The sequence below is a fragment of the Anopheles arabiensis genome, chromosome 3 (assembly GCF_016920715.1).
Source record: "Anopheles arabiensis isolate DONGOLA chromosome 3, AaraD3, whole genome shotgun sequence".
NCBI lineage: Eukaryota > Metazoa > Arthropoda > Insecta > Diptera > Culicidae > Anopheles > Anopheles arabiensis.
In genome coordinates, this window is record NC_053518.1 from 16,119,343 (window position 1) to 16,140,175 (window position 20,833).

The 20,833-nt window shown below is 46.6% G+C and overlaps 4 protein-coding genes across 5 annotated transcripts in view; 2 read left to right on the plus strand and 2 right to left on the minus strand.

Moving 5' to 3' along the window:
- Positions 1 to 332: 332 nt before the first annotated feature.
- Positions 333 to 1,900, minus strand: LOC120904317 (testis-specific serine/threonine-protein kinase 3-like). 2 transcript variants are annotated; one of them, XM_040314231.1, is made up of 4 exons: positions 1,469 to 1,900; positions 1,226 to 1,395; positions 754 to 1,156; positions 333 to 598 (listed from the first exon to the last, which is right to left on the minus strand). In XM_040314231.1, exons 1-4 carry the CDS (start codon positions 1,601 to 1,603, stop codon positions 353 to 355), a joined length of 954 nt encoding a protein of 317 aa, XP_040170165.1. In that variant the 5' UTR covers positions 1,604 to 1,900; the 3' UTR covers positions 333 to 352. The 2 variants fall into 2 exon arrangements, with proteins under 2 accessions (XP_040170165.1, XP_040170164.1); XM_040314230.1 differs by having other exon boundaries at positions 736 to 1,156; positions 1,469 to 1,899.
- Positions 1,901 to 4,893: 2,993 nt separating this feature from the next.
- LOC120904433 lies at positions 4,894 to 8,779 on the minus strand. The gene is made up of 6 exons (XM_040314395.1): positions 7,753 to 8,779; positions 5,933 to 7,629; positions 5,790 to 5,858; positions 5,526 to 5,720; positions 5,319 to 5,454; positions 4,894 to 5,237 (listed from the first exon to the last, which is right to left on the minus strand). The coding sequence occupies exons 1-6, from the start codon at positions 8,045 to 8,047 to the stop codon at positions 5,113 to 5,115; spliced, it is 2,517 nt and encodes an 838-aa protein (XP_040170329.1). The 5' UTR covers positions 8,048 to 8,779; the 3' UTR covers positions 4,894 to 5,112.
- Positions 8,780 to 8,887: 108 nt separating this feature from the next.
- LOC120904435 (SUN domain-containing protein 3) lies at positions 8,888 to 10,883 on the plus strand. The gene is made up of 5 exons (XM_040314400.1): positions 8,888 to 9,117; positions 9,189 to 9,476; positions 9,540 to 9,701; positions 10,166 to 10,344; positions 10,408 to 10,883. Exons 1-5 carry the CDS (start codon positions 8,983 to 8,985, stop codon positions 10,436 to 10,438), a joined length of 795 nt encoding a protein of 264 aa, XP_040170334.1. The 5' UTR covers positions 8,888 to 8,982; the 3' UTR covers positions 10,439 to 10,883.
- Positions 10,884 to 11,002: 119 nt separating this feature from the next.
- The window catches only part of LOC120904434 (cytohesin-1), a 61,409-nt gene continuing 51,578 nt past the window's right edge, over positions 11,003 to 20,833 (plus strand). Inside the window, exons 1-2 of the mRNA XM_040314399.1 lie at positions 11,003 to 11,470; positions 14,626 to 14,699. Coding sequence (XP_040170333.1) covers positions 11,395 to 11,470; positions 14,626 to 14,699 — 150 coding nt within the window. The 5' untranslated portion in view covers positions 11,003 to 11,394. The remainder of the gene's footprint in view (positions 11,471 to 14,625; positions 14,700 to 20,833) is intronic.

Sequence of the window (20,833 nt, forward strand, 5' to 3'; positions counted from 1 at the left end):
TTATGTTGTGACACTATAAATAAAGTTTGCCACGCGGGTGCGCGGTGCCCGTAGTTTGTTTCATGAATAATTCCATTACTGCGCGCGTTAATTTCTCCCGCCAGGCACATCAAAACGTGGCGACTTGGCAGTACCAAACTCCCCCCAGGGGAGTGGTGTGGCGGGTACTTTTTTGGGGGCCATTACCATGTTGGGGAAGATGCGATGCAGTGCCAAGTTTAGAGTGGTGTTGCTGCCCTGCTGAAGAATGGTTGGTGCTGTTTCTATTTTTTTTTTTAATCACAAATAAATCACCCCACATTCCAGTGCGAATCAACGCGAGCACGGCAAGGTCATGGCACAACTCTATCACCTAAGCTTTATTGTCCAGCTTGCTACGCTTGGCAGCGGATGGTTCGGCCACACCGTCCGGTGCGGGCTGGGACCATTCCGCCTGTCCGGGCGACTCTTCCTCCAGCTCAATAAAGAACCACAGCGATCGTCCCAGCTCCGGCCAGGTAATGCGTTTCTCTACCGGCAAAAACAGTTGCTTCATCAAGCACTGCACCTCCCTGGTAACGGTTATGTTGGACGGGAATATAACACCGCGGTTGATTTTCTACATTAGTGCAGAGATGGGTCGAGGGTGGGGGTGGAGTTAACACAGTTGATGAACGATGATAAAATGATGATTAAAACAAAAAAAACAACAACAGGAGAGAAAAAAAAAGTTAGTACTACACAGTGTTTCCATACCTGGAGCAGCAGGTTCACCTGTTTTTCGTTGGAAAACGGTAGCTTTCCGTAAAGCAGCGAGTACAGCACCACGCCGGACGCCCAGATGTCGGCGTGGACGGGATCGTACGGTTTGAACCGCAGCAGCTCCGGGCTGGCGTACGCGTGGCTGCCGCAGAACGTTTTGGACAGGACCGGCACATCGGCGACCCGCGCCCGACAGGCGAACCCGAAATCGATCAGCTTCAGCCGGTCGTTCCCGTCGAGCACCATGTTTTCGAGCTTGATGTCCCGGTGGGCGTACCCGGCCGTGTGTATGTACTCGAGGGCGGCCAGCAGCTGGCGGTAGTACCGGCGGGCGCGCACTTCCGGCAGGTGGCCCTGCTTGCGTATCAAGCTTAGCAGCGTACCGTGCTCGGCGTACCGCATGGAAATGTAGACCCTAACGAGGGAGGAGAAGAGAGAGAGAGTGAGCGGTAGTAACGGAAGGATCACAGTGGGTCATGCACACCTCATCGTCGTTTCGATCACTTCGTAGTAGTGGATAATGTTTTCGTGGCGCAGATTGCGGATCGCATCCAGCTCGCGCGGCAAACACTTTTGCAGGAACGTTTCGCCGGCGTTCGTTTTCGACATAATCTTTATCGCCACCGTTCGCTTAAACTTCGTCCAGTACGCTTTCTGCAACGGAAGGGTTGTGGTGAGTGCAACCAGAAACCACCTGACCAAAGGGCGTAACCCCTGCGCGCCTTACCTTCACGACCGCGTACGTTCCCTGGCCGATCACATCGCCGACGATGTAGCCGTGTGTGGCTAGCGTCGTTGCCTGGTGCGAGAGGCGCTGCTGGCTTTCCGGCAGGGCTTCATTCAGCCGCGTCTGCGCACTCATCGTCGTCCTTTCGCCGGGAAAGCCAATGGTTACCAGCACAATGTTCACAATTACCACACACACACAACAACACGCTGCACACTGAACGTTTTTGCTCGCGGACTAGCGCTGGTAACGCTGGTGGTGTAATTTGGACAATCGCACGATTTTGTGGAGCAAAATTTCGGATGTCCTGTCCCCCCTGCTTTGTTGCCAAACACTAATGCTCCATGTATGGGAGAGAACGAAGAGGAGGAAAAGGTACAAATGTCAAACGTTTGTTTGCAAATTGCATGGCCTGCTGAGCTAGCGGCACTACTACACGCGGCTATTTCTACTGCGTGACGGTGTGTTAGTGCAAGGAGAGACATTTCATTTTTCACACTGTCTAGTTTTGGTGATTGTTTTGGAGCGTAGAAAATAATAAAGTAACAACAATTTCAGCAATATATCCAGGTATTTATTTTCAACGTATATCCCTTTCACTTTAATGTATTTCTTATAGATTTTGTGGCATCTTTCTAAAAAACAAACGTGGCACTTACTTCAAAGGATACTTGGGGACAGATCAAGGTGATTACATAACCATAACCTGCTGCAGGGCATTGCTGGAATCGCTCCAGGGTCTCATATTGAGGAAGTTTGTACGTCATCTGCCTAGCTCGCTTGTTCTTTCCTTTGGGAATCATCGGATGCCATTTGAACGAAATGGCCAGCTTGTCCCTGTGCAAGGCAGTGAAAGCTTAGTGATGGAACTTAGAGTATAGTTGGCAAAGATTCGGAGTCAACTCCGATCTGATTCCGATAATGTCGGAACCGACTACGGAAGGTAGGTCCGCCCAGCATTATCCGGAGACATTCGGAATCGTCCGGAATCGCCCGGAATCGTCCAGAGTCATTCGGAGTTGTCCGGAGTCGTCCGAAGTCGTTCGGAATCATTGCACATTGCACCGGACGGCTCCTGTTGGCTCCGACGATTCCGGCTGACTCCGACTCCGGTCGACTCCGACGATTCCGGTTGACTCCGACTCCGGTCGACTCCGGACGACTCCGACACCAAACAACTTCGGGCGACTCCGAACATCTCTGGACGACTCCGGACGACTCCTACTCCGCGCAGAACTAGTGGTTCGGATTTTGCCAGAGTGGGAATCGGACTAACAATAGCCATTACTAACAGGAAAAGGACACAAGCAAGCCATTACTACTAGTCATCAGCACCAGTAATCCAGTAGTACCAGTAGTATCTACACCAAGCAGGATTTTTTTGTTAGAAATCGTAATAATTCTTCATCTAGATTCCAAGATCACTCTACTGCTTAATGGATGTTTGTAGTTTCAGCAACCCTAATGAAGGTCCTGTTAAAACGGGGCAGCATCAATGCATTATATAACCCTCTAAATCCTCTTAGTCACATTCGTGAGGAAGAAGCTTGACAATGTAGCAATGTGACAATGGAGAAGCCCTTACAACGGCAATCTCACAGTAGTGCAGCGCATCAACCACGCCAGGCTCCGGTTGTTCATGTAATTTGCAAGGACCTGGATGAAACCCAGCATGTAAATCTCTGTTAGGTCGTCCAAAAGGACGGAAGGAACAGAAGTGGTAAGATGTCGTTGAGTGGTTCTCGCTTAAAGCAGGGATAACGGATTGGCAGACGAAGCCGCAGTCTAAGACCACAAAGCCAGTAAGATCCAAGTCTCAGTGGCGACTGGTACTGTAGGGTTAAAGGGTCCTCATTTAATTTGGTCTTTAGTCTAGGAGTTCGTTTGATGGGCTCCTAGTACATAGGACAATCGTTAATGATGTCTATATCATCCGCTCTCGTGCTAGGATCTGGTTCGTAACGGAAATCGCAAAAGATGGGGCTTAATATTTCCCTCCCGAGCCACAGTTTGTCCTGTAAACTTTTTCAGGATTTATCTTATGATGAATATTAGATCCGGTCTGTTCATCGGATGATCTGATGTCATGGCTATATCCGTGACTTATATGCTACCTACCTACCACCACACTCCATGGGTTGGTGAGGATTATAAGCAACCGGTTTCAGACGCTCTAAACAATAGCAAACAAGTAAGCAAGAAGTAACACTTTGAGGTTTTTTTTTATATGATTTGTTATACTTTTATTATCATTTTTAAATGATGCTCGCAGTCCACACCAGGCGTTAGTGTTGCGTTGATTGGTTGATTTGCACTGTTTGCATAACGAAATGTGTGATAAAAACACGTTCGGTAGTCGGTTTTCTTGTGTGGTAAGCATTCCAAATGACCACGCAGGCACGGCAATGAACATTGACCCACTCGCGCAGCAATAGTGTTTCGTGTAAAGGATGCGTGTATAGATGTTGTAAGTATTGGTGTGTATGTATATAATACGATCCTCAAAAAAGTGGGAAGTTTTCCCTCATCCCAAACCACAAGAAAGCTTTCCACGCACCGTCCTGCCCCGTTCCCGTTGTGTTAACAATTGTGGATAGGATTTGCGCCGCCTATTTCCTCTAGCGTGATCTCTATCGTGATAAGCTTGGGTGCAGAGTCCTTAAAGCGTCGCTTCCTTTAGTCCTGTTGCGTGTTACTGCGTGCCACAGCATGGAAGATATGCAGCTGAGTGAGTAATGAAGAGGTTACATTCTTTGCCCTTTAAATATCTGCGACCGGCTGACACAGCACCAAGTATCCTATTCCCCCCTTTTTAGCGTTTGGTTACGATAAACACGCTTAAACTCAAATCCCTATCAACACTAATAGCAAACACAAATACAAGCCAATATGCGGAGCAACAATACACAACATAAGTAAAGCGCATCACAGTATGTAGTTGGGGTTGGGGTTTTTGGCGAGCCTCGAAAATAAAATTTTATGGCCTTTTTTTTAATATTATGCACATGCGATAACGCGAACAAGGGGTTGCAACGGATAAAACGGATGTCGAAACAAATTTTGCGCAACTGAACCTTTTTATGCAAACTTTCACAAACGCGTTCTCCATCGCCACGTGGGTTTGGGGGTTTTGCTCTCCATCTGCGTAGCGCAGCCTGTTTGCGCACGGTACCGTAGAATAAATAGGTTTCTATCTAATATGTACATAAAGCCCGGGGGCTCAGCTACCCCGTTCCTAGCCCCTTCCTAACTGGTCACCGGGTACCACTGCAGTCAACTTTCGGCGCGGCTATTGATAGTACTCTTTGCGGTGCGCGCAATTTAAAACCTGCCCCAAAATCAAAACCTTGTAGCGTTTGTATATCTGTGTGTATGTGTTTCTGTGTTTCTGTGTGTTTTAAGCGTAAATAACAGTACAAACTTACTTTAAAAAGAAAAGAAAAACACTGATTCTCTTTGCCTCATCACCATCATCACATCAACATACACATTACTTACGTCGGTATGTACGTCTGTCTGCTAAACAAAATCACTGGCTTAATCTATGGGATTGCCCCCATTGGATCCCCCCCCCCCCCCCCGGTCCTTTTCACCACCCGCAGCGACTGATCTGACTAGCTCATTGGTGCCGTTTTGTCCAATTATCACCAGCTGGGTGGTGCTATCCGCATTATCTTGATGATTCCACTCTTGTAGTACTGTGGTATACTGATCATGTAGTTGGTGTCCCGGCCGCGGGAAGGCTGCCGAAGGATGTTCACTATTTTACCTACAAACAAGTAGAAAATAAACATTAACTTACAAACTTACATTAAAGCACACAAAAAAGTGCTCCAAACCCAAACTTTACCGAGAACATTCAACGTGTGAAAGTGTTTGTGCTTGAAGTGAATAATCTGGCGCAGGTTCGTGTTGGCGTTCCAGTGTTTCGCTATCTCGCTCGAACAGATCTGCACAATTTCGGGCCCGTCCATGAATGGATCGATCTGAAAAGAGATGAGTTTGCATCGAAAGGTTAGTTGCATCCATGACAATCGGTCCTACCACTACTACTAACCGGATAGTATTGAACGTCCAGCGGTTCCATATCACAGCAGGATTTGATGACGTCGATCAGCTTCCGGTAGTTGCAGTCGCGCTTCGACATGTGCAGCAGATACTGCGGTATGGTCATTTTGGCATTGTCCGCCTCGAGCCGCTCCGTTGCGTACTGCCGCAGTACGCTCTCCTTCGGTAAAAGGCCAAGGTGCATCTGCAAAAAACAAGAAAATAGCTATAGAGCGAAACACTTCAACGGTTTGCCGTCCGGTTGCCGACTTACAAAAGCTTCCGTTATTGTCGCTTCGTTGCAGTTCACCGTGTACAGCGTTACACTCTGCTTGGGTTGTGTCTGGAAAAAAGGGAAGAGGTAAAAGGTTTAATAAACGATCGCGATCATCGATCAACGGTGCTTACAACACGCACCATTGGATGGGTGACGAGCGGTACTATCTGATCGTACTGTGCTTTGGCCGCACCATCATCCTTCTCCAACACAGGCATGAGCGATACCTTTGCCATGCTTTGCACACACTCGGCCTTCGGCCCAGCCGTTGTTGGTGGCGTTTCCTTCAGTGTGTTAATTTTGTGCAACGTCTCAAACACGATCTGTTCCGCACGCAGATCGAGCAGCTCATCATCGTCCACCGTACCGTGCTCGTCGTCCATTCGTGGTTCCGTTGCACGGGAATAGAACGCTTCCGCCGTTCGGTTTGGCCCAGCGTACGATCGCACCGAGCGATGATCTGTAGCTTTCAATGCGGAAGATCGCATCCTGCCTTCTCCTTTCGTCGCATTGCAACTGTTACAGTACCGCTGCCTGGTAGGGTGGTCCTGCTTCGTGCGCATTAGGAACTCTTGCTCTGCACAGTCCAAACAGTGCATTTCTTCTGCTTCATTTTCCTGCTGCTGCTGCTGCAAGCCTTTCGATCGCTTGCTAGTGCTGGCAGAAAACTCGGCCGGTTGATAGTAGTACAGCGAGCAATCCTGATATCGGTGCGTCTCGACAAAATCCGGTTCGTCCGAATGCACCGTTAGGTCGAGCCGAAGGTTCTTCGAGTTGGAGGATAAGGTTGGGGGTCGATCCACCGGGATTGGTAAGTTCTTCGGAATGGCACCCGTTTTGTGAGCCTCCGTTCGGTTCACGGCCGGTTCGGGACTTTTGCTTACCGTGGCATTTTGCTCTCTACTTTCTTGCTGAGCGTTCGATTGCGTGTCCTCTGGTTGTGCCACTGCCGGTAAAGGACCAGCGAAGAGTGCTCGTGCTTCACCCACTTCGGCCGCTTGATGATATAAACCCGTTTCATTGCCCTTCGGTTCGTGCTGTTCCGCTACTGTTGTCGCGGCGATTTGTACCGGCGAAGCCTGCCCCGCTCCGTTCGTCGGTGATCGTGAACCACCACCACCGTCAAGTTCTGGCCCATGCTGGCCTTCCGGTGGTCGCGCTGCCGCCGCACCATACTGCTCACCGTCCAACCCAAGCAGAAACCCGTCCTGCTGGCGGTTAAAGGTTTCCATCTCCGAGCTCGGCTCCGGATCGAAGTCCATCTCGAGAAAGTCCGTCTCGTCGTCCGGTGGCAGATCGCCCTGCAGGTCTAGCAGTTGCCCTGCCGCCCCCGCCGGCTCACCACCCCGGTACGCATAGATACAGTCATCCGACGTGGACGCATTGTCATCGTCGGAGTAGGCGTTGCTCGGCAGCAGTATGATTTCCTCCACCAGCCCGTTCTCGCTAGCATACGACAGGTTGCCGAGGGAATTGTTGTCGGAAAAGTCGCCCTCGTCCGCCGGGTCAACCGTATCGTCGTTGTTTACGACCAGAGACGGATGGTCCGCTTCTGGTGCGTTGGAGTTGTTGGTAAAATCAACCACTGTGCCGTTGCTGGTAGCGGCCACGTCGAAGGACGTAACGGGCGGTTGTATAGTGTACCCGGTGGATGAGGACACAGGGCTTGCGCCGTTTGTGGGGGGATTAAAGCTGTTGGTGATGTTGTTGGTACTGCCGGTGAGGAAACATTCCGGAAGGGTCGGATGCAACCGGTCCGGCAGCGCGTCACTGCCCGCAGAGGCGGCCGGGGAGGACGATTGCGTGAAAATGGACGATGCGAGGTGGCGGGTGGATCCTGAAAGTGAAAGAAGGATCATTTCAATCAATTGGTCAATTTAAAATATAATATTTGAAAAAAAAATACTTTTTAAATCCAAATCAGGCGCATTTCCCGCGAATGGCAACCCCCTTTCCTTACCATTCTCGGCCAGGTGAACCTTTTCCTTCCCCGGCGACTCGTTCGCCGTCACCCCATTTTGCTGGCCGTTGGTCGAGGGCGACCCGTCGTCCGGCACTATCCCAACCACGCGACCCTGCACCGGTGGCATTAGATTTTCCTGCTCGATCAGGTTGTTGTTGTTGAACTGGTTCTGATACTTCACCGCCGACACCGCCTTCGCGATGCGGTCCGCCCCGATGACCACCGTGAGGCCGACACCACCACCGCCGCCTCCGTTGCCGTAGCAGCACTCCTGGTTCTTGTTGCTATCCATCGCCCGGATGGTGACAGAAATCGCCCGCTCCCCGTGTTCAGCCCGTGTTCAGAGGAGCCGGAGGAGCAGCTTACGTCCAACAAACACAAAGAACGCTATTTACGAACCATTTGGTGGGGGAGGGGATTGACACCACACTCTTGCTGCCCGGTCGTATCGCGCTTCACGTTACAAAATGATGTAATATTGTTTATTTTTAAGGGGCATCGGCTACTACGCGTCGGGGCAGCTTCGGCATTGTTTGCAGCTGCCCGGAGTAGGGTGAGGAGCCGCCGTGCCGTTCGGCCCACACACACACATACACAAGCACACACACTCTTCACTTCCCGATCGACGGACGCTTCCGCTCCCGGGAGCTGCCCTTTCCGGTGGTTCTGCTGGTACTGCCGGGCGTTGCTGATCGCAGCACTAAGCTAGCCATTCATTTCGCACTGCATTTAATGTTTGTGCTGATGGCCTGTCTCTCTACCAGGTCTGGGGATGCAACTATTGTTGCGCCAGGATGCCCGCCCGTTCTGGTTGGTTGCAGCAAATTCCGTAAACCGTCAGTGACGCACGCACGTACAATTGCGTGAAGATGTACAAACAGCAATGAGAACCCAAAACAAAAAGAAAGTGGGAAGCCGCACTACACAATTTTGCAGATCACCAGCACCGTGCGCCGCAAGCGAGAAAATGTTTGCGACGAAATTTATTGTTGTTCTTTCTCTTTCCCGTCGTTTTTTTTCTTCGCCTTTGTTTTGTTCCGAGTGTCATTCTGACAGTTGCGGCTTGTTTTGCATAGCCCACTGTTGTCTCTTTTGTGGTGCAAGCGCCCTCTATGGGGTGTTTTGGCTACAGGGGTTTTGAACGGTGCACACGGCACGTTGAACGTTTCCGTCTTAGTATGCTGTGCTGTGGTGGTTGATGGAAAAAGTAAGCGTGCGCGTTACAAAATGCCGGAACATCAACAGAAGAATTTGGCCGTGTACATGTTGTGCGTTTTGCTGGCTGCTCTCACCGTGTTTCAGATATATGTGAGCGAAAACAACACCACACAGCAAATACAAGACCGGAAATTTCTAGAGGAGGTAACGAACGCCCGTATGCAAGCGCATCCATCCGTATCCACCAGTTCCTAATCATTTGCTTCATTTTTCAGAATTCGGAACAAAGCAAAGATGTGGGACAGTACAAAGTAACTGGTGGACAAACTGATTCCAAAGTACAATGTTTTGAAGAGATGGAAATCCTCAACGATAGACTTTCTCTGTTGGAGCAGCTCAACTTCGACAAGCTGGGACCGACCGACTATGCGGCGCGGGTCTTCGGTGGAGAGGTCGTTTCGGTCGTTCCAACATCGCGGCATCGTGGCTCCCTTCTGAGTCGTGTTCGTACGGCGTTTTCTTCGATGTACGACAACTACTATCAGATGCAGTGCATTATACAGGTACGGGATGGAAAGGCACTGTGGGCATTGTGGTGGAGGTATTAATGTACTTTCTTTCTCAAGGACTGTGGTACATGCTTTGCACTCGAGGGAAGTTCCGGATCGATAGTGATTAAACTGGTGAAGAGTGTCGCTTTGAACGCAATTACGATTGAACACATTCCAAAATCAGCGCTACCAGTTAGGACGGATGTTTACAGTGCTTTGAAAGAGTTTTCTGTGTGGGTAAGTACTTTACCCTTCCCAAGTGCCACAAATCCACTAAACGACCACTAAACGGGTTCTAAACGGCTCAAGCTCTGCTCCTAAAAGGAATCTAAAAACACTTCCTTTAGCAAGCGGTGAACGACTGGTGCATTCTAAAAATAGCAAAAAAAGCTTTTGGCGCCATCTGTTGGTGGCATAGCCACACAACGGGGCTTTCTTCGCTTTGATTGTTTTCTCACACCCTCTGTATTGTTGCGTGTTCTCTGTATTTCATATTCATATGAATATGAATATGAAAAAGGACAGCAACATAATGATAATTTATAATACGCCATCTATTGAGCAAACCAGAAAAGCTATGGAGCATTCGTTTTTTTTTTCTATGAATATTAATTTTTACAGTCGTTTTCGCTTAATCTGTGACGCTTGGGGACACTATTATTGAATTGATTTCCTTTTTCAATAATTCGATTATCCTGCAGGGCATCAACAATCCAGAGAGCACCGGGAAGGAAATTTACTTCGGGACCTACACCTTTGATTATATGACCACGTTTTTAGAAACGTTTGAACTCGATCTGGATCAACCAGTGTCTGGTGTTCGTTTTGTGAGAGTTGATATCCATTCCAATCATGGGGAAAAGTTTACCTGCATTTATCGGTAAGACGAAGTAATTTAATTTTTGATTGTACGTTCATCATCTCCACATCTTAATCTTGGTAGGATTCGTGTACATGGAACACCGGAAGAATGATTCTACTTGAATTGTTAGAGGAATCTTGTAAATGACGAAAATGTCATCCTCAAAATATTTTAACATGTAAAATATCAAAATATGCTTCCTCACAATGCAAAAAATATTTGCTCAAAATCCTTCATTCATCAGAAATAACTGTATTTTTGTAGTTTTTGCGAACTAGGCACACACAAAACCTGGGCCAAAAATTACAGCTACACACGTTGCATTTTAACCGACTTTTTAAAAAAGATTGTGTCCGAAAGGCTTCCCACTGTGCGGCTAAACAAACCAGCTTCGTTAAAACACGTTGACAGCGTTCGTTAATTCGTAGCGCGTTTGACAGCTGTCCTCAACGAAAGATGGATGTTTTGTAGCGAAACGCGAGTCCAGGAGGAGGAAAGAAAAGTAAAAAAAACAGCTACAATAAAGACGCGAAAAGAATTTCCCTCTTGTGCCAGAAGTGCGTGTGTGTGTCTGTTTTTGTGTGAAAATGTAAAGCGTACCGTATTTGTTTAGTTTACGCACATTCCAACCAGCCAAAGGAGCATTCAGCGAAGATCGTGCGTTTGGCAAGAGGAGAAAAACCAAGTCTGGAAAACCACCGTCCCGCGTCCAATAAGCGCCTTCCCGTGTGTGTGTGAGCGTTGGCTGTGTTGTTGTTCTTTCCCGTTGCGCGTGAAAATCGTCTGTTGCTTAATTGATTTTCTGTACCCTTTTTTGTTGTTGTGGTGTTGTGTAAATCGCCCCCCCCCCCCCCCGCGCGTGTGTGTGTTTGCGATTCTCGGTGAAGAAAAATTGGTCGTGTAAAAATTAGCTCGATTCACATTGTGTGTGCGTGCGTGTGTTTGTTTGTGGGGAAATACGTGCGTGCATGATTCATCCCAGCAGCAGCAGTAGCAGTTGTAGTTGTTGGTTGGAAAATTTGGAAAAGCGCATCCGCGACCACGACAACACCAGCGAAGGAGAGAACTATGGTCAACACAATGGAAAGCTCGTACGCAACGATGTCAAACATTTCGCAGCACACAGAAAACTTCCCACTGCCAGGTACGTCGCGACCTCGTTCCGCGTCGGCATCGGCCGAAGGGTGCGCGTTGCTGGTGGCCGGTGGGGCACCCTTTTTTCCCTTTTCGTCTGTTTTTTTGTTGTTGCTCCGCCGTACATAGGGTGTGGAAGCGCATTAGTTGGCCGTTGGTGTGTGTGTGTTTGCTGGTGTATGCCAGCTGTCTGTGTATGTCATTATGCCCCGCAGGAAGGCTGGAAGAGGGTGAAACACGGAGTGGTATGTGCCGCCATAGGCCGTCCAATGGCCCCCGTAATTAATGACAGCGGTAATTGCCCTACCGGACGGCTCTCCGGTACAATTGTGGCCCGTTACCCGTTGGTCGTGTGGGCCACAGCTTGCTTACCTTGCGACCGACATTGCGAAGTATGCGCCGCTCGGTGTGTTACGTAGCCCCGGTGGCGAGCATTTCACTTTTTTCTTCTGTGTGCACCCCTCAAACAATTGTCCCCTCGCTTTGACGGTTGGCACAATGTTGCATTAGAACGAGTTGGTGGTTGAAAAAAAAACAACAGGCAATTTTCTCATATGCGTCATTGATGTTGTAGGATCGGCCCAGCAAAAGCTACTTCAGAACCACCCGGGGTGTTGCCATGACAACAACGGTGGAATCATGTATTAACCGTCATTTTTGGAAGATTTGTTGTAGTGATGGGTTGTTGACAAAAATCCGGAGTCGACATCGATCCGACTCAGATAATTTAGGAACCAACGCCGGAAAGTAGGTTCGCCTAGCATTATGCGGAGTCGTTCGGAGTCATCCGGAGTCGCCCGGAGTCGTCTGGAGTCGTCCGATGTCGGTTGCGGTGGGTGTCGTCCGGAGGCACCCTTCGAAACAAAGGCCTGTATACCAAGTACACGCGCAAGTGAAAGATAAAAAAACATAACGAAATGAAATGTCTGATCACAAGCACATAGCACCCGGACGGCTCCTATTGCCTTGAGTGTTGCAAAATGTCATGAGCATCACGAGATGTTCACCAACAAAATCAATGAACATATCCATGGTAGCTTAATGCTCATTGCTGATGCTCAATGAAAGAGTGTCATGATATGCGCAAAACGACATGCGAGTGCTTGAGTCAAACACGATACTCTGACTGACAAGCTAAGCTTAATGCTGTCACAAGCACAATCTGGCTGTGAACAGTGCTGGCAAATGCCACTGTTTCAGTCACCAACACTCATGCCTGAAACGAAGCTCAAATCAGCTCACGTAAACAACTGAGCTGATTAGAGGTGAGACTCTAACAGTTGGAAGATCAATCACATGCTTGGTGACATTTTGTTTAGTACCCAACTCTTAATCACTCACCTGGTCACGACATTTTTTGTCGATCTGTTGATTGTCTGTCGGATCAAACAGAGTGAGAAACTATGCTCATTTTGTTTTTTGGAACCACTCACACGCACCACACATCTCCCATGACTATCGTGATGATCACCGACTGAAAATGTCGCGACCAAGTGACTGACCAAGAGTTGGTTGCATAAAATGTCATCAAGCATGCGCCGGTCGCAACAACTGTTTGAGTCTCACCTCTGATCATCACACTAGAGCTCGTGACATTGACATTTTTTTGTTTCAGCTCGAATTTGTCATGACTATGTTAGTGGCATTTTACAGAGCTGATCACAGTATAAAGAAGTCATGACGTAATGACTGACCAAACGATGGTCACAAAAATGTCGCGAAGCATTTATTGGTCACACCAATCGTTTTGAGTATCAACTCTGAACATCAGAATTGAATACGTGACGCTGACATGGATTTTGTTGCAGTTAGAATTTTTATGACATTGACAGTGACATTTTGCATTACTGGTTGTCTCTGATCGATTCCGATTCCGGTCGACTCCGATCGAATCTGGACGACTCCAAATGTCTCCGACTCCGGACGACTCCAGACGACTCCTACTCCGGGCGAAACTAGTAGCCGGAGTCGGATCGGAATCTTGGGTGCGCTCCTAAGAGCACATCACTGTGAATTTGTTGTGTTATTTAAACGCGGAAAAGAAACTTCTCAGCTAACATTAGAAGAAAAACATACACACCAGCTCACACAAAGTTTTGATAAGAAACAAAACACCACAAACTTATCGACACGCTTTTCCTTGCATCAACAATCAATTAATGTACACCCCTTCCCCCTCCTCCCATTGCCTAGTCCAAACACGGTAACAGTACACCTGTTTTGGATCCGTCGACATTATCATCCGGCCTCCCGACGACTCCTCTACGACCACCGTTCTGTGTCGTCCTACTTCATTCGCCCTGTCCGCGTCTGTTTATGCTTGCTCTTTCACTCTCTGTGTGTTGCACAATGTTTTCTTTAAATTTTCCCGGCAACTCTTCAAAACACCCAACACACACACACACACAAACAGCCGGGGTATCCGGGATTATGGGGTGCGCACGTTCGATGGATTACCGAAAATAGAAGTCATTTGAACGAATGTTGCCTGGAACAACTGCGCCACCAGCTAACGGGAGTGTTTGGGCAGGGCAGGCCTTCTGTTTCTCAAGTGCCCGCACTTCCCTCTTCCCCCCTCCCTCGTATCAATGGTATAAAATAGGCCATACGCGTGGCGAGTGTGTCTTTGTAACCGCAGACACAATTGAAGCAAGCAATGCCCCTCCCACCCCCCCGACCCAGAAGAGCTCATGCTAATCACTCCTCCCCCTCCGGGAGAACAGAACCAGGCACAGTACCTTCTTCGTTTTTCCCCTTATGGCAGAGGGACGAGGAGACGGGGGAAAGCAAGTGGTACATATCATGCCACCGCACCGTGCCCGTGCAGCGGAAAGAGTTCGTTTAGAGTGAAATTGACCCTGTCAAGCGGCGGTCGCCTTGAGTATTCTTCGGTCGGCGGTCAGTCGGGCTGGCGGCGCATTTGCTCCTATCCGGACGATCATTAGATTGGCCGGGATTGCAGTTCTAATTTTACATCGCCGCCGGGTTTTTGTGTACGTGTTTGTGTCTTCTTCCCTGTGCAATTGTATTGCAGTCGGTGCATACATTTGGGCAAAGCCGCAGCATTACAGCACCAAGACGTAATTTGTTGCAATCAAACTGCAGAAAAATAATCGTTGAATACTAATCCATACACTGTTATCTTCATTTTTTTTTTCATTTTAGAGCTAACACCAGAGCAGCAGAAACTGTTGATAGAGCTGCGAAGGAAGAAACAGGAGATTTTACTCGAGATACAGGTGAGTTTTTGAGCGGTGGAACGTCCCGTGGGGGGTTTTTCTTGCTATTTTTAGGCTAATCTGACGTCCAATTGTTGATGTAAATGTAAATTTCCGTACGTGAATAATACTGTCAATCGATTACAAGAGTTAACACAAATTGCACCAGCCGAATATTTCATCCAACGTACGAAGGAATCTGTTTCACCCGCAAAGCACGCACGTCTTGAAAGCTGCTTTTAATAATGACGTCACGGAAATACGTTACTCGCACGAAACCGAAACAAGCTGAACAGACACGGAACCGGTTTAATAACGCCGCCAATGATAACACACGACGCGAGTATATTTGCCACACGCGCATACCATCGCAGGTTTGAAAACGAAGCTCCTTGATTTGAATACGATCCGCGGCTCACATTCCAAGACGCTACCCCGATTTGGATCTCTTCTCGGAAGTTCCCACACGTGCTGACGTCGTTGACTCATTCGTGCGCATACGTGACACCATATTTGCCACCCCGTTTTGTGCTTCACACATCGGCACCGATCACACGCTGGGAGTGATTCACAGAGTCACCGATTTAAATTGTGTGACGTTTATGAGTACTAATCAAACTTTGCTTACCTGCCGTTACGCTCCAATCGCTTGCGATGGCTGCCGGACTATTCACACAACTCTGCGGTGGTACACCTTTCTTGCCGTCCAATCGCGGACTGAAGGAAGCCACCCAGCGGTTACAGAAACGGAAGCCTCCAGAAAGGACCACTCCCAGGCGGCCCGAACATTGGTGGTATGCTGCTGCTGCTCGTTGATTTACCGCGACCACGGCCGCGAGAAGAAGCGGTTCGTTTTGCCATTTTGTGACCTCTGACACTTCTGCTGTTCGTCCTGCTTGTCGCGTTGACGAACTAATAGCGTTTGTTCAGCGCCCTAAGCCTTTTCGATCGTGTCGGAGGCCTCCCTTTCCTCAGTGGCAAGGACACGCGAATTCGGTTCCTCTGCCCACTGATAGCAGCCAAAGGCCAGAAGGCCAAGCCCAATTTTTGATATCCCGCTACGCTGTGCTGTCGTGTGGTTTGATTTTTGGATTCGGGTCATGCTGGTATTAGCCAGACCATCAATGGTCCGGCGAAAGAGCATTAGAGAGAGAATGGTGCAGGCTAATTTGTTACGTTTTTCTTTGTAAGAATTAACTAATCAGTAGCTTTAGTTTGTTTCATTTCCCTTCGGGGGAGGTGCTAATGTTGACACGCATCATGATGGTTATCCATGCATGATTACTGTTGTCGTGGTTTGGGTGCGATGGGTGCCTTATTAGCTCGTCACGATTTTGTAATAGTTGAAGGTACCACCTCGTAGACATCCAAACAAAGCTAATAGGAAATTCTGTCATTCGTGGCGAAGCAAACAATCGCTTCTTCTATCCTTCGAGCATAAATGACCAAATTATTCTAACTAGATCAAGGGCACAATCCAACGGGGCTAGTTGGTAAATTCGCAATCGGTGACGACCTTCGAAGGCTTGCTGAAAATAGCAAACCGTCTGCCCCTATCAACGATTCCGGTGAGTGTTGGTTTTTGGCATTGCAGCTGCAAACAAAAGCCCCCCCCCCTGGTCGGTAATCGATAGCAACCAACCTAACCCGCAATCGTTTATGTTTCATTACGGATAATGGATTTTTGTCGTGTGCGGCCTTCAGGTTCAGGCTTTCCGGCGGTGGTCCACCAAGCATACCAGTATTTTGGTGATATTTGCCCCCCAAATTGAACGACATTTTTGGGGTGGGTTTTAAATATATTTCCCAGAATTAAACATAATCCCCCTTTGGTGGAGACCGACCCCCTAAGGATGACACACTTTGTTTTTCACAGGAATAACCCCCTACACGCTGTCGTATTTTTGTAGCCGTTGTACATTTTTATGACTTTATTCCGTTGTTAAACATGCGTCCCTTCGTGTGCCGCGAAATAAAAGCGGTAAAATCTTTTTAAAAAAGACACGCGTGCCGGTGTGTAAAAATGTTCTGATTTTACGCCCTTCGCTCATTTGTAGCGTAGGCAGTGATAATAAAATTTTGGTTTAATTTTGCGCCCCATTTTTTATATCGTCACAAAATACAATAAATACACGCGAAGGCAACATGTAAAGCTTTACACGAAACGTTCATAAAACCGGAACACATTTCCTTCCGGTTTCCCGGTGGAAAAAACACGCTCTCTGGTCATCAGGGAGCGGGGGGTTCCTATCGTTGTGCTGTTCTTAATCAGTGCGCTGGCAACGGGCACCCGCAGAAAATGGCATGCGACAGAGAGGGACCTCATTGTGCAAGCGCTTGTTTTGTAGCTAATCATGCAATAATAACCAACCAAATGGGGCCGGCTTTCGGACGACGTATCGGGGCCTATAAATAGTGGTTATTTTGCAAAGGGCCAATGGGAACCCTGGGCTCTTCCGTTTGATGTGTTGTGGCTCACCTAGAAGAATGATAAGCTAACTGGCCACTTCCCGCATCTCTCGATGGTCCTTTCACTGCAACCCAAGAGGGGAAGGTTATCATCCTGCAGACAGAGCATAGAGTAGTACCCAGTCCTTTATCCTCTTTGTTGTCTTGCACATAGATCGGAAGGAACTTTTCACCACGGTGCTTGTGTGTGTGCGTTTGTGTATGTGCGCATGGGTTTGAACTCTCGCGAACCCCGGTATGGAGCACCACTCTGGGCGCAAGATTGATTGCATTAATGCACCTCGGGAAAAAGCTTTTTCTTTATTGGCAAGACACGTTTTGCGTTTTTTTTTGCTGCATCTTTTCTATCCTTCCTTTTCACATCAATTTTGTGGAGGAAAAGGTTTCGTGATTGAAATGCTCTTCCTTCGGTTGGGTAAGGGCACTTGAGATGTTTTTTTTTCTCTCTTTTAGATTTACCGTTCACTACCGCCATCGCTCTTTGGTGCATTTCCATGCGATTTATCGTCAATCATTTGATTTCTTTCCATTTTTTTTTTTACTTTAATTGGTTGCTTGTTCAGTACAACGCGATGCAATTGATGCGTAATGAGATGTATTTTTGAAGATTTCTTTTAGCTGCTTTTTCCCTTTTTACTCTTTTTATTCCTTTCATTATTATTATTATTATTTATTATAATAATAATAATAATAATAATAATAATAATAAAATAATAATAATAATAATAATAATAATTATTATTATTATTATTATTATTATTATTGTTATAATTATTATTATTATTTCTATTTTTATTATCTTTTATTATAATGTTTATCATCCTTATTATTTTTACTATTTTCATAATTGTTAATATTTTTATAATTTTATTGCTTTTGTTATTATTCTTTACATCACTCATTATACATTTAATTAATTTATTTATGTGTTTTATGTTTTACCTTACTGTTTTTAACATATTTTTTTATAACTGTTTTCTTATATCTTATGCATTTATTCATGACTGTATTATGTACAACTAGAATATTAGTTCTGACTTTCTAAATTAGTTTTGTTATAATTTATTTTATGATGTAATTACAACTTTTGACTTCATAGGTCCATGTAAAGCTGGTTATGGTTTAATAACTAAATTTTAATATTAAATGAATAATGACACTTATTCAATTATTATTATAATTTAGTTATTACCCCTAACCAGTTTTGCATGAACTGTGACGTCAAAAGGAAAGCAAAGTGACCCTTTATAACTTTATAAATATTTTATACGGAAATATACAGTAACACGTTGCAGCTTTTCCTTGAAAAATTAAACTCACATTTATTTATGGTCCATTCCCCACCGTCTCAGTTGAATATCCTTTTCACGTGCTTTAGATTAAACGCCATTTACCCGGTATGTCCGTGTACATAACCGGCACACCGTAACACAGCATCAAACCTACTCCCACTAGTGGAGCTTTCCATCCCGTCACCAAAACAAACAAACTTCCTTTCTCCCTTATTTTTTCGGATTTTGAGACTTTCCCGAGCTTGAAGAAGCTTTACGCTGGCACGCTCTGGCGCTGCCTGGGCCCTGTGCTGATGCTATTATATCTATTTACCTACGCGCCAGGATACTCAAAGGACCATGCTCTGCTCTCTCTCTCTCTCTCTCTCTCTCTCTCTCTCTCTCTCTATCTCTCTCTCTCTCTCTTACTTGCGCCAGAAGTAAAAAGCAGCTTGCTTTCTCCCGAGAACGAAGGGGAAGCTAGTTATGTTTAGTGCTAAAACAACAAAACCTTCCCTGCTGTGCTCTCCTCTCGAGGAAATGGCAAAATAATGGAACAGGAATAGTACTCGCTAGGATGGGACTGCTGGGAGCTTCTTCTCTCATCACTCACACACACACGAGAAAACGTTTCCACATTTTCCTACACACACCCAGAAGGAAAGCTGCTTCTGGCACTTCCGGCATCATTGAATGGTGCGCAGTGCTTTCGGACCAATTGCCGCTTCAGCTTCTCTTCCGCCTGGCCACCGAAAATGCGCTCTCGTGTCGCTCGAGGCGTAGTGTGTGCGTAAGCTTTTCCCGCCCTTTTATGTTCCGCTGGTATGTTTTTGGAGTTCGTTGGACTTTCTCGATCGATCGCGAAACGGCGTCGGTCTTTGTAGAGCTTTTCTTACGAGGGTTTTTTTCTCTTCCTGTTGGTTTAGGATTGATATAAGGAAGTTTACAGAAGTGTACAAAAGTATTTGTAATTCCTGCAATACGCTGAAGGGTGTGGGCAGATGCTATTCTTTACATCTAAACAAACTGATAGGTCAATATTGTTTCAATCAACCCCGCGTCGACCTCAGCTGACTCTCCCGGCCCGTTTCGTTCTGTTGGGGTTCACTTCCTGGGGACTTTCTCCCTATTTTTTACGCTCTTTCGCTCACGGCGAAGGTCGATCACACGCACGCTCTCGTGTCTCGGATGCTCAGTGGTGCTGTCCCGGCCAACACCCCGATGCCGGGATTTCGGGACGGGTTTTCGCCGTCCTTGCAGCCCCTGCAGCAAGAAGCTGCCGTGCGAGACACACTGCAGTAAAACGCCTGAAGGGGAAACGAGCACTCTTCCTCCGGTGCGGGTTTGGTTCGGTTTGGTCGATGAAGCTGAAGCATCACAATCACAACAGTGCAAGGGCAATGGTGCAGCAAGAAGGATGTGTGTGTGTGTGTGTGGTGGGTTTCCGCTTTTCCTCTTGGCAGTCGTGTTTCGATGGGGTTAAAGTGTTGCAAAGAAACAGCACGTGCTCTAGTGGTGTGACGCGTTGTTTCGGTTTTGGTTTGGTGCTTTGGTGGAAAACGTGCAGTTTTCGCAAAGGGATGACGACGCGAACAGGTTAAGCCAGATCATCAAAATCTCGTGCTTTGCTGGTGGGATCGTTAGTGAGTGCAAGTGTCCCCAAATGGAGGCAGTGGAGCTTTTGTTTGTGAAAGGATGTCTTGAAGGAGGAAGATGCAAGTGTATTCTTTTTATGCCGTTTGTACTAAAACACACTAAAAGCTCGAGGGGTTGCTTTTATTGTAATTTAATGAATTCTAAACAAATAGAATGCTCGATTATGCTGCTATTTATTTAAGTTGATTTATTCCCGTCGGACTTAATGCTCTTTTATCACAATGCCAACTTATTCATGTCGGAGTTTATCTTGTCTTACGTTGCAAATAGAGTCTAATTTTCTGTAAAAAGAGCTTTTGATTCAGATCGTAAACATATTCAGTCGTTTATATCAATTTAATTACGTATTAGCAATAAACATCATAAAAAGGCTCAAAAATTACCAAGAAAAAATACACAAAATTCAATAAGTATAAAGTCACTTAAAATCAAATCAAGAGAGCATTACATAAAAAAATAGAATACAAAAAAAGGAGACTTTTTGCTATCTATGTGCAAAAAGATCGAACGAAGGCCAATAATTTTCTAGTATCATCTTATCCAAACAAAATATAATATTGGAAATATCAAATCCAACATCTAAACAGTTAAAAAAATATAGCTAAATATTATTATCAACATATTTTTAATGCTAATAACCATTTAACACAAAAATAATGTGTTTTATCCAAGCCATTTAATCGTTTTCGGTTGTACACGGCAGGGTCGGTCTGGTTGTACAGTCATCAATTCGTACGACTTCACAACATCCCCGTCATT

Coding starts and splice junctions, on each gene's coding strand:
- LOC120904317 (XM_040314230.1), bottom strand. CDS start 1,603: ATGAGTGCGCAGACGCGGCTGAATGAAGCCCTGCCGGAAAGCCAGCAG. Junction 1,396..1,468: donor GAACGTACGCGGTCGTGAAG/GTAAGGCGCGCA, acceptor CTTCCGTTGCAG/AAAGCGTACTGGACGAAGTT. Junction 1,157..1,225: donor GTGATCGAAACGACGATGAG/GTGTGCATGACC, acceptor CTCCCTCGTTAG/GGTCTACATTTCCATGCGGT.
- LOC120904433 (XM_040314395.1), bottom strand. CDS start 8,047: ATGGATAGCAACAAGAACCAGGAGTGCTGCTACGGCAACGGAGGCGGC. Junction 7,630..7,752: donor GGTTCACCTGGCCGAGAATG/GTAAGGAAAGGG, acceptor TTTCACTTTCAG/GATCCACCCGCCACCTCGCA. Junction 5,859..5,932: donor CGCTCGTCACCCATCCAATG/GTGCGTGTTGTA, acceptor CCTTTTTTCCAG/ACACAACCCAAGCAGAGTGT.
- LOC120904435 (XM_040314400.1), top strand. CDS start 8,983: ATGCCGGAACATCAACAGAAGAATTTGGCCGTGTACATGTTGTGCGTT. Junction 9,118..9,188: donor ACCGGAAATTTCTAGAGGAG/GTAACGAACGCC, acceptor TTCATTTTTCAG/AATTCGGAACAAAGCAAAGA. Junction 9,477..9,539: donor AGATGCAGTGCATTATACAG/GTACGGGATGGA, acceptor TTCTTTCTCAAG/GACTGTGGTACATGCTTTGC.